Source organism: Pecten maximus, chromosome 16 (assembly GCF_902652985.1).
Source record: "Pecten maximus chromosome 16, xPecMax1.1, whole genome shotgun sequence".
In the NCBI taxonomy this organism is placed as follows: domain Eukaryota; kingdom Metazoa; phylum Mollusca; class Bivalvia; order Pectinida; family Pectinidae; genus Pecten; species Pecten maximus.
The window spans coordinates 9,447,825-9,460,523 of record NC_047030.1 but is presented as its reverse complement, the minus strand read 5'-3'; the positions used below and the strand labels follow the sequence as shown (position 1 = coordinate 9,460,523).

The 12,699-nt window shown below is 44.3% G+C and overlaps 1 protein-coding gene across 1 annotated transcript; it reads left to right on the top strand.

Annotated features, from left to right (window-relative positions):
- Positions 1-207: 207 nt before the first annotated feature.
- On the top strand, positions 208-7,699 carry LOC117314607 (paraneoplastic antigen Ma6F-like). Its single transcript, XM_033868674.1, has 3 exons — positions 208-371; positions 3,500-3,578; positions 7,544-7,699. The coding sequence occupies exons 1-3, from the start codon at positions 208-210 to the stop codon at positions 7,697-7,699; spliced, it is 399 nt and encodes a 132-aa protein (XP_033724565.1).
- Positions 7,700-12,699: the final 5,000 nt, after the last annotated feature.

Genomic DNA, 12,699 nt, shown 5'->3' with positions numbered 1-12,699 from the left:
TGGGGGTGTAGGTGAGAGTGAGGGTGTAGGTGAGAGTGAGGGTGTAGGTGAGAGTGAGGGTGTAGGTGAGAGTGAGGGTGTAGGTGAGAGTGAGGGTGTAGATGAGAGTGGGGGTGTAGGTGAGAGTGAGGGTGTAGGTGAGAGTGGGGGTGTAGGTGAGAGTGGGGTGTAGGTGAGAGTGGGGTGTAGATGAGAGTGAGGGTGTAGATGAGAGTGAGGGGTGTAGATGAGAGTGAGGGTGTAGATGAGAGTGAGGGTGTAGATGAGAGTGAGGGTGTAGATGAGAGTGGGGGTGTAGATGAGAGTGGGGGTGTAGATGAGAGTGAGAGTGGGGGTGTAGATGAGAGTGAGGGTGTAGATGAGAGTGGGATGTAGGTGAGAGTGAGGATGTAGGTGAGAGTGAGGGTGTAGGTGAGAGTGAGGATGTAGGTGAGAGTGGGGGTGTAGGTGAGAGTGAGGGTGTAGGTGAGAGTGAGGGTGTAGGTGAGAGTGAGGGTGTAGGTGAGAGTGGGGGTGTAGGTGAGAGTGAGGGTGTAGGTGAGAGTGAGGGTGTAGGTGAGAGTGAGGGTGTAGGTGAGAGTGGGTATGTAGGTGAGAGTGAGGGTGTAGGTGAGAGTGAGGGTGTAGGTGAGAGTGAGGGTGTAGGTGAGAGTGAGGATGTAGGTGAGAGTGAGGGTGTAGATGAGAGTGGGGGTGTAGGTGAGAGTGAGGGTGTAGGTGAGAGTGGGGGTGTAGGTGAGAGTGAGGGTGTAGGTGGGAGTTGGGGTGTATGTGAGAGTGAGGGTGTAGGTGAGAGTGGGTATGTAGGTGAGAGTGAGGGTGTAGATGAGAGTGAGGGTGTAGGTGAGAGTGAGGTGGTAGGTGAGAGTGGGTATGTAGGTGAGGGTGTAGGTGAGAGGGAGGGTGTAGGTGAGAGTGAGGGTGTAGGTGAGAGTGAGGGTGTAGGTGAGAGTGAGGGTGTATGGTGAGAGTGAGGGTGTAGGTGAGAGTGAGGGTGTAGATGAGAGTGGGGTGTAGGTGAGGGTGGGTATGTAGGTGAGGGTGTAGGTGAGAGTGAGGGTTGTAGTGAGAGTGAGGGTGTAGGTGAGAGTAGAGGGGTTGTAGGTGAGAGTGAGGAGTGTAGGTGAGAGTGAGGGTGTAGGTGAGAGTGCGGGTGTAGGTGAGAGTGTGGGTGTAGGTGAGAGTGGGGGTGTAGGGTGAGAGTGAGGGTGTAGGTGAGAGTGAGGGGTGTAGGTGAGAGTGAGGGTGTAGGTGAGAGTGAGGTTGTAGGTGAGAGTGAGGGGTGTAGGTGAGAGTGAGGGTGTAGGTGAGAGTGGGGGTGTAGGTGAGAGTGAGGGTGTAGGTGAGAGTGAGGGTGTAGGTGAGAGTGAGGGGGGTTTGGTGAGAGTGGGGGGTTTTAGGTAGAGGGGGTGAGGGGAGAGGATGTAGGTGGAGGGGGTGTAGGTGAGAGTGAGGTGTGGTGAGAGTGAGGGTTAGTGAGGAGGGTGAGGTGGGAGAGGGGAGTGAGGTGAGGTGTGGAGAGTGGGGTGTAGTGAGAGTGGGGAGGTAGGTGAGAGTGGGTGTATGAGAGTGGGTGTAGGTGAGAGGGGGGGTAGGTGAGAGAGAGGGAGGGTGTAGAGAGGGAGGGGGGTAGATGAGGAGTGAGGGGTTAGTGAGGGAGTGAGGGTGTAGGTGAGAGTGAGGGTGTAGATGAGAGTGGGGGTGTAGATGAGAGTGGGGGGTTTATGAGTGAGATGGGGGTAGAGAGAGGAGGGTTTTGATGAGAGTGAGGGTGGGAGGTGAGAGTGAGGGGTAGGTGAGAGTGAGGATGTAGGTGGGGAGGGAGGGGGTAGGGTGAGAGGTGGGGGTGTAGGTGAGAGTGAGGGTGTAGGTGAGAGTGAGGGTGTAGGTGAGAGTGAGGGTGTAGGTGAGAGTGGGGGTGTAGGTGAGAGTGAGGGTGTAGGTGAGAGTGGGGTATGTAGGTGAGAGTGAGGGTGTAGGTGAGATGAGGGTGTAGGTGAGAGGGTCTGTAGGTGAGAGTGAGGGTGTAGGTGAGAGTGAGGGTGTAGGTGAGAGTGGAGGTTTGTAGGTGGAGAGTGGTGTGTAGGTGAGAGTGAGGTGTTGTAGGTGAGAGTGAGGGTGTAGGTGAGAGTGAGGGTGTAGATGAGAGTGGGGTGTAGGTGAGAGTGAGGGGTGTAGGTGAGAGTGGGGTGTAGGTGAGAGTGAGGGTGTAGGTGAGAGTGGGGGTGTAGATGAGAGTGAGGGTGTAGATGAGAGTGGGGGTGTAGATGAGAGTGGGGTGTAGATGAGAGTGAGGGGTGTAGATGAGAGTGAGGGTGTAGATGAGAGTGAGGGTGTAGATGAGAGTGAGGGTGTAGGTGAGAGTGAGGGTGTAGGTGAGAGTGGGGGTGTAGGTGAGAGTGAGGGTGTAGGTGAGAGTGGGGATGTAGGTGAGAGTGGGTGTGTAGTTGTGAGAGTGAGGTGTTCGTGAGAGTGAGGATGTAGGTGAGAGTGGGTGTGTAGGTGAGAGCGAGGGTTAGGGTGAGAGTGGGGATGTAGGTGAGAGTGGGGGTGTAGGTGAGAATGAGGGTGTTGGTGAGAGTGAGGATGTAGGTGAGAGTGGGTATGTAGGTGAGAGCGAGGGTTAGGGTGAGAGTGGGGATGTAGGTGAGAGTGAGGGTGTAGGTGAGAGTGAGGGTGTTGGTGAGAGTGAGGGTGTAGGTGAGAGTGAGGGTGTAGGTGAGAGCGAGGGTTAGGGTGAGAGTGGGGATGTAGGTGAGAGTGGGGGTGTAGGTGAGAGTGAGGGTGTTGGTGAGAGTGAGGGTGTAGGTGAGAGTGGGTATGTAGGTGAGAGCGAGGGTTAGGGTGAGAGTGGGGATGTAGGTGAGTGAGGGTGTAGGTGAGAGTGAGGGTGTAGGTGAGAGTGAGGGTATGTAGGTGAGAGTGAGGGTGTAGGTGAGAGTGGGGATGTAGGTGAGAGTGAGGGTGTAGGTGAGAGTGAGGGTGTAGGTGAGAGTGGGGGTGTAGGTTAGAGTGAGGATGTAGATGAGAGTGAGGGTGTAGATGAGAGTGGGGGTGTAGGTGAGAGTGGGGGTGTAGGTGAGAGTGGGTATGTAGGTGAGAGTTGGGGTGTATGTGAGAGTGAGGGTGTAGGTGAGAGTGGGGGTGTAGGTGAGAGTGAGGGTGTAGGTGAGAGTGAGGGTGTAGATGAGAGTGAGGGTGTAGGTGAGAGTGAGGGTGTAGGTGAGAGTGAGGGTGTGGGTGAGAGTGAGGGTGTATGTGAGAATGTGGATGTAGGTGAGATTGGGTGTGTAGGTGAGAGCGAGGGTTAGGGTGAGAGTGGGGATGTAGATGAGAGTGAGGGTGTAGGTGAGAGTGGGGGTGTAGATGAGAGTGGGGGTGTAGATGAGAGTGGGGGTGTAGGTGAGAGTGAGGATGTAGGTGAGAGTGAGGGTGTAGGTGAGAGTGGGGGTGTAGGTGAGAGTGAAGGTGTAGGTGAGAGTTGAGGTGTATGTGAGAGTGAGGTTGTAGATGAGAGTGAGGGTGTAGATGAGAGTGGGGGTGTAGATGAGAGTGAGGGTGTAGGTGAGAGTGAGGGTGTAGGTGAGAGTGAGGGTGTAGGTGAGAGTGGGGGTGTAGGTGAGAGTGGGGGTGTAGGTGAGAGTGAGGGTGTAGATGAGAGTGGGGTGTAGGTGAGAGTGGGGTGTGTAGGTGAGAGTGAGGGTGTAGGTGAGAGTGAGGGTGTAGGTGAGAGTGGGTATGTAGGTGAGAGTGGGGGTGTAGGTGAGAGTGAGGGTGTAGGTGAGAGTGAGGGTGTAGGTGAGAGTGGGGGTGTAGGTGAGAGTGAGGGTGTAGGTGAGAGTGAGGGTGTAGATGAGAGTGGGGGTGTAGGTGAGAGTGGGGGTGTAGGTGAGAGTGAGGGTGTAGGTGAGAGTGAGGGTGTAGGTGAGAGTTGAGGTGTATGTGAGAGTGAGGATGTAGGTGAGAGTGGGGTGTAGGTGAGAGTGAGGGTGTAGATGAGAGTGAGGATGTAGGTGAGAGTGGGGGTGTAGGTGAGAGTGAGGGTGTAGGTGAGAGTGAGGGTGTAGGTGAGAGTGAGGATGTAGGTGAGAGTGAGGATGTAGGTGAGAGTGGGGGTGTAGGTGAGAGTGAGGGTGTAGGTGAGAGCGAGGGTTAGGGTGAGAGTGGGGATGTAGGTGAGAGTGAGGGTGTAGGTGAGAGTGAGGGTGTAGGTGAGAGTGAGGGTGTAGGTGAGAGCGAGGGTTAGGGTGAGAGTGGGGATGTAGGTGAGAGTGAGGGTGTAGGTGAGAGTGAGGGTGTAGGTGAGAGTGAGGGTGTAGGTGAGAGTGAGGATGTAGGTGAGAGTGAGGATGTAGGTGAGAGTGAGGGTGTAGGTGAGAGTGAGGGTGTAGGTGAGAGTGGGGGTGTAGGTGAGAGTGGGGGTGTAGGTGAGAGTGCGGGTGTAGGTGCGCGTGCGGCTGTAGGTGAGAGTGGGGGTGTAGGTGAGAGTGAGTGTGTAGGTGAGAGTGGGGATGTAGGTGAGACTGAGGGTGTAGGTGAGAGTGAGGGTGCGAATTAAAGTTCCAAACCGTTCATGATACATTGTTAATCATTTCATTTATAAATTGCATCCCGTTATTAGAAGTATGTTCTTAAACAATTTCGGCAGTTCAATGGGAAAGAGAAGATAAGTTACATGTACAGTTTATATCTGTGTGAAATAATTAGATTTAAAAAATATACATATTGTACATACATAGCATTGAGCGCCCAATATACATTTTCTGCATTACACTGTGCCAAATATTGCTGAACTACAATAATAGCCGGTAATTGTAATTGATTCGTACTCGTAACTCGTAATCGATATAAATGAGGCAACTGAAAGTAAAATTAATAAAGATTTAAAAATTCCGTACAAATATATTTACCAGACAAAGTAAATCACGAATATAGCTGAACAAAATGAAGATCTGTATGTAGACTCTCGAACAAATTAACTGCAACGAAATACCTAAATACATAGCAGACATTCAAGAAAGTGCGGTCTGAATCATCGGAAAAGAAATTACCCACGAACAACGAAGTCCAATTTAGGTAATGAGGCGAACTCTGAACCTGGTGACAACGGATTCACCAACATATATGAATATATGAATCAAATCGAAGATCTTCAATATATCCGAGTTTTCCCAGAAAAATATTATAGTACCTTAAATTGTGTCATCGTAAACGACATGCTCATATAATGGTTTTAATACAAATTCAGCTTCATCACGTGTGGATATATCGCAACATCGTTAAAGAAGCATAATCTCTGATTGTTTCAAATTAAAGATTGTTTTCGTATTGATATATAGCTTCCGGAAACCCACGACGATAAAGATATACTTCATATGTTTAAACAGACGTTACTGAATAACACTATGTAGAATTGTGTTGTGTATTGTATAGTGTAACCAGTATAAAACAAATGTCTATTTATAGACATATTTTTGTACAATAAAGCTTCACACATAAATTGGTTAGTATAATATGCTAATTAGTGTCTCCCCATTCATGCCATTGGTCAAGGGTCATTATGGCCACTGTGGGGCCTAAGTGACCCCCATGCTAAATCCATAGCTTTTGATTGGTCAAGGGCTCAGCCCAGCCCCTGCAATATCAAGGCAGAGACTTGTTAGAATTAATCCCTGTAAGTTTATGACGTCATCTTGGAAAGTTTCTAAATAGGTGAAATCAATTTTGTTTTGATTTAGAAGAATTCAGTTTTACAATTATTTTTAAAAGGACATCCCTCCAACCACCCCTGCATACCCCCATTTATGTGTGGATCTTAACTTTCAAACTATTCTTTTGTGGTCTTCTTTGGTATACAATGTATTAGTATTGATAATTTTATTAATTCTGACTTAGTTTTTTTTATATTTTGTTGTCTGATATAAGTTTGATTCATTTGTATAACACTTGTAAGCGGAGTTCCGGTGCTCCCCTTCTGGTCATTTTGCCAACCTGCCGGGCGCATTCCTTTTAAATGTTTTTTCCTGAAGTGCTTGATGATCCATAAATAGAGGATAAATAGAGGGGTTAGTTTTCACTATCGTAGTTTTAAAGGCGTAGCGTAGTTCTCGCTCACCTTTGCTAAAACCTATGTTTTAATTCTAAAATATATGAAATATTATTGTTAATAATAAACGGCTTCCCCTTTCATCATGTGGTATGCCAAGATTTTACAGTCATTGATGTTGTTTGGTATTTTATATTTTACAATTTTGGGGCAAACAGAGCTCGAGGTATGGACCAGATTGTGTAGCTGCAGATGTAATAGGTTGATATTGTTTTATAATCTTTAACTTTAGCAGGACAAAAAGACATTTTCACATTGAACAGTTTTATTTTTTGGATTAGTTAGTCAGTCATGGTGACCTACGAAAAACGCACATGTGCGTGCAAGACACACATGTGACACACATGTGCTACGTACCGCTACTGTTCACTTGAAGGTTGAAAATATAAAATAAACGACTTACCAACAGTCTATGTTTTGGGATTTGTACGTAGGTTGAAAATATAAAATAAACGACTTACCAACAGTCTATGTTTTGGGATTTGTACGTAGGTTGAAAATATAAAATAAACGACTTACCAACAGTCTATGTTTTGGGATTTGTACGTAGGTTGAAAATATAAAATAAACGACTTACCAACAGTCTATGTTTTGGGATTTGTACGTAGGTTGAAAATATAAAATAAACGACTTACCAACAGTCTATGTTTTGGGATTTGTACGTAGGTTGAAAATATAAAATAAACGACTTACCAACAGTTTATGTTTTGTGATTTTTACGGGTGTTTAAAGAAAACTTGAAATAACTGTGTTGTATAATAAAAATCGTTCAATACCGAAGTCTTTGTGAAACACCTATTTAAACAATATCTAATTTACGTTTGGTGTGAATTATATTACGGATATTCTTTCCATATATTACTTTTAATCATATCTTGGTTAGTTTAAGAAGTTGTACGTAACAACATTTATTGATATACTAGTTATCATCTGCCTAACATTTGAAACAAAACAAGACAGGTTTATTATCTTTTAATTAATTCGCTGTAGAGAAAAGAAAATTATAATGCCTGGGGCTAAGACCTCGCAGCGGTTGCTATGACTACTCATTTTGTCGCTAAGCTGTTCACCTGTCGACACGGGTGACTGACCATGACTTACAATTACTTCTCCACGTCGTAAGAAAATCGTCCGGATTACTGCGGGAATTTTATGAAATTACATTTCGTTCCCGAAATGGAGTTCCAGATTCGTTATCCGAATTTTTCGGACTGGTGATTACTGGTAAGTAACGTTACGGAAATTCGTTCCCGGAAATTTCCATACGGATTGTGAGTTTTCCGGACTATCTGTGTCCGGATTATCGCGGGTCTACTGTACTGTAACTATAAACGTAAAATTGATGCGGCGTTTAAGGGGTATTGCACCGGATAGAGTCCTTTGTTTCATCAGAAACGCTTATGCTTTTGTAAACTGGATTTATGTTATTTTCAAAAGAACAACAATAATAAAGTCGTCCTGGCAGAAGGTGACAACGATTCCAAACATAATCTTGAAACAGATTCCATGTTTGATGGTCCGATTGTATCCAGCAGACAACGTTCACGGGTGTACGGGTTTGAAGGAGTGGTGGTCTTCGACATCAGTAAATAGCCCTAACTAAAACTCTGGTATGTTTTACAACGTTTTGATAAATGCTGGACTTTTATTGATGTCGTATCTTGTATTTCTCGTAATTAGGAACCGAGCTGATGTGACGAAGTTGAGAAATTTGGTAAATTCCTATAGGGCGATTATGATTTGTGACCAACTACTTTTTTTTTTACTAGATTCTATAGCGTAGTTGTTTTATTTTTTACAAGATGGCTTATGTGACTAAATGCTAACAAATTTGGAAAGCCCTTTAGGCCCTTTGTTATAAAATTGTTAACCATGTTTAATTTGTTTAACCTAGAATACAATCATGACCAAATCACTGTAAATTATAGTCTACAGTCTGCTTTACGGCACTTCGGTTTACTTACGACACATAAGAGAAGTACTAATGTAGAATCCCAGAATATAAATGTACGATAGTAAACAGGTTTACTCCCTTTGGGAGTGAGACAGGCCTCACTTTTGACAACTTAGGAATCATACCTCTCAGGTTGTGATCCGACTGTCTCACTCCCAAAAGGACGAACAATTTTAGCAATATCAGATTTGTATTAAACAGTCATGCGAATCTCCTAACGAGAAGACATCGGACTGCCTCTTTCGTTTCTACCTCGTACTTGAATTAGTAACGAAAGCGTCTTCACTATTGAGTGAGATCGAGGGAGTACTCTTACCGTCACAATCGGCCGTATTACAATACTGAGTCTCGGAGGCATCCCCGGAACAATAGACTCCTGGGACCACCATCGATGGGTTGTCACATAGCCGTGATCTGGATACTGATATGCCACCTCCACATATCACTGGGCAGTCGCTCCAGCTTGTCCAGGTACCCCATCCACCGTTACCTGGTTAGCAGAAAAAACAGAACGAGTACTCTCCGGATGATCCATCTGCCCCCCCCCCCCCCCCCCCCCCCCCATTTTTGACGATTTTTTCATTCAGATTAATCAAAGTTCAAAACCAGTATCTAACCTGTTGTACAAGGCGAATAAGATGGAACGTATTTCCTAATACATTTTAAATGTGTGGCTTACCACTCTAAATCGCACGAGCCATGCTCCAACACAATTGAAGTGCTATTTTTCAACATTTTACCACCAGGACCCATCTGTGGAATCAACTTATCAATACGGGGAATGTTGTTTTCCCTAACTTAAAATGAACATAACATAAGTCCCGTCTAAATTCCCAAATTGTTTGTTTTTATCGTCCTGTAATGACGAAGCACCTGTATAATATAGTTTATATTTCGACATATACTGTACATAGCATTTTTAATTTTGTGAAAGTCAAGCCGATTTTGTGAGACAATGGTTAAACATCCATTATTTAGCATTAATCATATTCATGTACACTGATGGGTAAAAACACCTCTCATACGTCTGAATATACATTGTAAAAAATAAAGGAGGCGTTAAATAATAGTCTAAAACAAAACCCCTTCAAGCGTTAAATTTATAGAAAAAAAGTCATAAAATAAAACAGGTATTCACTGCTTTTAGGTGAAAAACGTGGATTCAAATGATGTTCACTTTGATGTACAGTCCGCAGACTTAAAATGTAAATTTTACACAAGTAACACCTAAAGATTGATTGTGTTTGAAATAACATGTACTTACGTCCACAATTCCAATTCGCATTAAGGTACCCAGTACACCCAGTGTTACTAATACCGAAGAGAGAGTCTTGTAGGTATAGTTGTCGGGAGTTGTAGTTGTCAAGGTAGCCAGATAACGAAGACAGTACATTATAAGTCGAACAATCGTACCAGGTAGCAGAAGTCACTTTAATGAAATAACCGGAACCACAGGAAAACGTGTAATGGTTGAACTCGTACTGATTTCCGGATGACTCACCTGTAATAGAGTAAGCGGTACAAGTATTCGCTAGGATGGCTATCAACAGCATTATTTACCAGTACGTAGTTATAGTAAAGATTGAGATAGATTGGTATGCTGAAGATTGCTGTGAATTCATTTCTGAGATACATGTATATATGTAGCGGAACTGGACCAGGTCGATCATCGGCGACCAAGTAGCTCAATCGGTAGAGCATCCGGTTAGTGTTCAGAGGTCCCGGGTTCGAACCCCGGTGTGGCCGTGCATTTTCCCACTCCTACTACATTTGGTCCGGTTAATATAGATATCTGTCAATAAGATTAGTATAATGTCATCCTTTCCGTCCTGTCATTGTACACATCCGTCTATAATGTGAGTATTACACAGACATCTTGTCCGTCCTGTCATTGTACACATCCGTCTATAATGTGAGTATTACACAGACATCTTGTCCGTCCTGTCATTGTACACATCCGTCTATAATGTGAGTATTACACAGACATCTTGTCCGTCCTGTCATTGTACACATCCGTCTATAATGTGAGTATTACACAGACATCTTGTCCGTCCTGTCATTGTACACATCCGTCTATAATGTGAGTATTACACAGACATCTTGTCCGTCCTGTCATTGTACACATCCGTCTATAATGTGAGTATTACACAGACATCTTGTCCGTCCTGTCATTGTACACATCCGTCTATAATGTGAGTATTACACAGACATCTTGTCCGTCCTGTCATTGTACACGTCCGTCTATAATGTGAGTATTACACAGACATTTTGTCCGTCCTGTCATTGTACACATCCGTCTATAATGTGAGTATTACACAGACATCTTGTCCGTCCTGTCATTGTACACATCCGTCTATAATGTGAGTATTACACAGACATCTTGTCCGTCCTGTCATTGTACACATCCGTCTATAATGTGAGTATTACACAGACATCTTGTCCGTCCTGTCATTGTACACATCCGTCTATAATGTGAGTATTACACAGACATCTTGTCCGTCCTGTCATTGTACACATCCGTCTATAATGTGAGTATTACACAGACATCTTGTCCGTCCTGTCATTGTACACATCCGTCTATAATGTGAGTATTACACAGACATCTTGTCCGTCCTGTCATTGTACACATCCGTCTATAATGTGAGTATTACACAGACATCTTGTCCGTCCTGTCATTGTACACATCCGTCTATAATGTGAGTATTACACAGACATCTTGTCCGTCCTGTCATTGTACACGTCCGTCTATAATGTGAGTATTACACAGACATCTTGTCCGTCCTGTCATTGTACACATCCGTCTATAATGTGAGTATTACACAGACATCTTGTCCGTCCTGTCATTGTACACATCCGTCTATAATGTGAGTATTACACAGACATCTTGTCCGTCCTGTCATTGTACACATCCGTCTATAATGTGAGTATTACACAGACATCTTGTCCGTCCTGTCATTGTACACATCCGTCTATAATGTGAGTATTACACAGACATCTTGTCCGTCCTGTCATTGTACACATCCGTCTATAATGTGAGTATTACACAGACATCTTGTCCGTCCTGTCATTGTACACATCCGTCTATAATGTGAGTATTACACAGACATCTTGTCCGTCCTGTCATTGTACACATCCGTCTATAATGTGAGTATTACACAGACATCTTGTCCGTCCTGTCATTGTACACATCCGTCTATAATGTGAGTATTACACAGACATCTTGTCCGTCCTGTCATTGTACACATCCGTCTATAATGTGAGTATTACACAGACATCTTGTCCGTCCTGTCATTGTACACATCCGTCTATAATGTGAGTATTACACAGACATCTTGTCCGTCCTGTCATTGTACACATCCGTCTATAATGTGAGTATTACACAGACATCTTGTCCGTCCTGTCATTGTACACATCCGTCTATAATGTGAGTATTACACAGACATCTTGTCCGTCCTGTCATTGTACACATCCGTCTATAATGTGAGTATTACACAGACATCTTGTCCGTCCTGTCATTGTACACATCCGTCTATAATGTGAGTATTACACAGACATCTTGTCCGTCCTGTCATTGTACACATCCGTCTATAATGTGAGTATTACACAGACATCTTGTCCGTCCTGTCATTGTACACATCCGTCTATAATGTGAGTATTACACAGACATCTTGTCCGTCCTGTCATTGTACACATCCGTCTATAATGTGAGTATTACACAGACATCTTGTCCGTCCTGTCATTGTACACATCCGTCTATAATGTGAGTATTACACAGACATCTTGTCCGTCCTGTCATTGTACACATCCGTCTATAATGTGAGTATTACACAGACATCTTGTCCGTCCTGTCATTGTACACATCCGTCTATAATGTGAGTATTACACAGACATCTTGTCCGTCCTGTCATTGTACACATCCGTCTATAATGTGAGTATTACACAGACATCTTGTCCGTCCTGTCATTGTACACATCCGTCTATAATGTGAGTATTACACAGACATCTTGTCCGTCCTGTCATTGTACACATCCGTCTATAATGTGAGTATTACACATACATCTTGTCCGTCCTGTCATTGTACACATCCGTCTATAATGTGAGTATTACACAGACATCTTGTCCGTCCTGTCATTGTACACATCCGTCTATAATGTGAGTATTACACAGACATCTTGTCCGTCCTGTCATTGTACACATCCGTCTATAATGTGAGTATTACACAGACATCTTGTCCGTCCTGTCATTGTACACATCCGTCTATAATGTGAGTATTACACAGACATCTTGTCCGTCCTGTCATTGTACACATCCGTCTATAATGTGAGTATTACACAGACATCTTGTCCGTCCTGTCATTGTACACATCCGTCTATAATGTGAGTATTACACAGACATCTTGTCCGTCCTGTCATTGTACACATCCGTCTATAATGTGAGTATTACACAGACATCTTGTCCGTCCTGTCATTGTACACATCCGTCTATAATGTGAGTATTACACAGACATCTTGTCCGTCCTGTCATTGTACACATCCGTCTATAATGTGAGTATTACACAGACATCTTGTCCGTCCTGTCATTGTACACATCCGTCTATAATGTGAGTATTACACAGACATCTTGTCCGTCCTGTCATTGT